We start from the raw sequence: 2,537 nt of genomic DNA, 5'->3' as shown, positions 1-2,537 counted from the left end.
TTTGACCGTGACCGTGTAGTGGAGGCTAAACGCAAGTAAACACAGTTTACCCACCTCTGAAATATCAGAAACAGTTTATCCACTTTTCACTTCAAAGTTTAGCTACCTCTCAGTAAATTCACTAACGTTACCTCATAGAGTTTATGCATCACATGTACTCTAGACATTTATAACCACTTATTATATTTGTTTTGGCAAGATGATGACAGATACCTCACAGCAGGAGACCGTGGACAGTGTAGACACTGTGGAGTGTCAATACTGGGGATCAGCCCTTGCATGAGGAGGACTTGTTTGATGAGGAGCCACCTTACGCGTGTGACCCCCACCACAAGTGAGATAATTTAAAACCAACATAGACCATTTTGAATGCTCATTTTATTGTGTACTGTAGCTTTGGTAGTTTGAATGACACCTCCCTCCCTCCCTAATTTTTTGTTGTTGTAGTGGCATTGACAAATTCATTGTTTGCCAAGAGGAGCTGATGGGCCTTTTTGCCATCTGTCCGGCCTGTTGTGAGAGGTCAGATAGTAGCATCGTGCAGCAGGAAGGAACTTTTGTTAAGATCAAGCAGGTACGGTTTTGTTTGCGCAGCAGGCCATCTGGTTAGAAAATCAGAATATCTAATTACAATCTGATAGCTCTGACTGTCTTGCCAGATAATTTACAATGTATGTACCAGGCTGGCTTTAGTCTGTTGGTTTGTGATGGCATCATATTTGAGTGTTATACTGTATTGGTCATGTGTGTTTCATTGAAAACATGAAACCAGTAATGTACAGTACTTAATCTATATTCAATCCTGATATACTGTTGATTACTCTTTTTCTTTTTTTTACATATCTAGGTCTGTGCATCATGTGGCTACCACCGTTTCTGGCAAAACCAACCAATGCTCCACAGGAACATGCCGACCTGCAACCTCCTGTTAAGTGGGGCCATTCATTTCACTGGATGTTTGGCCACCCAGACATTAAGAATGTTGACTCTGTTTGGCCTGCAGTGCATCAGTGCGAGCAGTTTCTTTCGCCATCAGCGCCGCTACACTATCCCTGTAATCGTTCAGGCCTGGCAAAATGATCAAGCAAAGAATTTTAGTGACCTACGGGCAATGGATGGTGGGCTAGTTCTTGCTGGTGACTGCAGGTAAACCAGTGTGAGAGCTCATAGACCAGTTGCATGTTTTGATTTGGTTATTGGTTATCATGTAAGGTGGCTTTAGTTGGCATTTGCAGATGACATGGTGGATTGTCTTTACAGACATTTTTTTTAAAAAACTTGAAACATAATTCAAATTTGTAATTAATTCCAGGTCAGATTCTCCTGGGCACTGCGCGAAGTATGGATCCTACTCTCTGATAGAGGACAGAGTGAACAAGGTGGTGGATGTTCAGCTTGTTCAGGTAAACCTGATGTTATTAGACAAAGAAATGAACTCTGCAATTTGGTAAACTGATGGTATCTTAATATAACATCTTTCCACTAGTACAACGATGCATAGAGCTTTATTGTGTATTGCCTAACTAGAGTACAGTGTATCATAATACCTGGACCATCAACGCGTCGGTTCATCCACGCCTCCTTCAACAACACCAGCATTCTACACTTACACTGTTATGTCATGTTGCAGAGCTCAGAGGTCCCCAACAGCTCATGGTGTGAGCTTGAAGGGCTCAAGCGCAGTGTTGACCTGCTGAGGGGAAAGGACCTGCATTTGGCAACGCTGATCACGGACCGTCATCGCCAGGTATTTACAATAAAAATGCAGTATAGAATGTAAATATCTGAATTGCATTGAAGCTGGATGTTTGTGGTTTGCTGATGCACTGAGGGCCACACAGGTCAATCATCCACAAAAGTTTGTTTGTTTACTGTTTATGTTTGCTATAATTCATATGTGTATCTGTCTGCCTCCCTGTCTTGGTCTTTGCAGGCTCATTGGCAGCAGTAAAGTTGGAGAACATAATCATGAGGACTGCCTTACTGAAGGATGTTCGACAGCTGTCTCCACAGCACCAGACCTTCTCCCTTGAGGCTTACCACTCCCTCATCTTGCACTTCGCGCCCAAGCACACAGGGTTTTCATACCTTGGGATGTATAGCAGGTCAGTGCTATCCAATGGAATAATACTGCCAATTATTATGCCGTTTATAGTAATAATAGTACCTATTATCATGCCTATTGTAGTATTTTGTCATGCATACACCAAGTTTAAAAAATTCTCAAATGTGTTATTTTGTAGGCTTCTCTTAGCGGCGCTGCATTATAATCACAATGCCAACCGTGAGACAGCACGGAGAAGTGATGGGACGGAGAAGTACTGCGTGCGGTATCCGCGCTTCAGAAAAGGTGCCCATGTGGTGCTTCCCATCAAAGAGGCAGCCTCATACGGTAAGCAGTGTCATGCAGTTCTATCATATTTTGAGATGGTGCAAGAGACATCTGTGATCAGTGGCAATGATCTTTATACAGTATTATTATTATTATGTCTGCAGGTTATGCAACATCATTAATGAAGGCCCTTCGGGAAAGCTAC

General features: G+C 42.6%; 1 protein-coding gene across 1 annotated transcript; it reads left to right on the top strand.

Annotated features, from left to right (window-relative positions):
- The first annotated feature begins 282 nt into the window (after positions 1–282).
- LOC127953441 (uncharacterized) lies at positions 283–1,857 on the top strand. Its single transcript, XM_052552692.1, has 5 exons — positions 283–334; positions 448–574; positions 848–1,146; positions 1,313–1,403; positions 1,631–1,857. The coding sequence occupies exons 2-5, from the start codon at positions 485–487 to the stop codon at positions 1,778–1,780; spliced, it is 630 nt and encodes a 209-aa protein (XP_052408652.1). The 5' UTR covers positions 283–334; positions 448–484; the 3' UTR covers positions 1,781–1,857.
- The last annotated feature ends 680 nt before the right edge of the window (positions 1,858–2,537 follow it).

The sequence above is a fragment of the Carassius gibelio genome, chromosome B3 (assembly GCF_023724105.1).
Source record: "Carassius gibelio isolate Cgi1373 ecotype wild population from Czech Republic chromosome B3, carGib1.2-hapl.c, whole genome shotgun sequence".
In the NCBI taxonomy this organism is placed as follows: Eukaryota; Metazoa; Chordata; class Actinopteri; order Cypriniformes; family Cyprinidae; genus Carassius; species Carassius gibelio.
Note: the sequence above shows the minus strand (reverse complement) of the source record. Positions and strands in the feature narration are given on the sequence as shown.

Coding starts and splice junctions, on each gene's coding strand:
- LOC127953441 (XM_052552692.1), top strand. CDS start 485: ATGGGCCTTTTTGCCATCTGTCCGGCCTGTTGTGAGAGGTCAGATAGT. Junction 1,147..1,312: donor GTTCTTGCTGGTGACTGCAG/GTAAACCAGTGT, acceptor AATTAATTCCAG/GTCAGATTCTCCTGGGCACT. Junction 1,404..1,630: donor TGGATGTTCAGCTTGTTCAG/GTAAACCTGATG, acceptor GTCATGTTGCAG/AGCTCAGAGGTCCCCAACAG.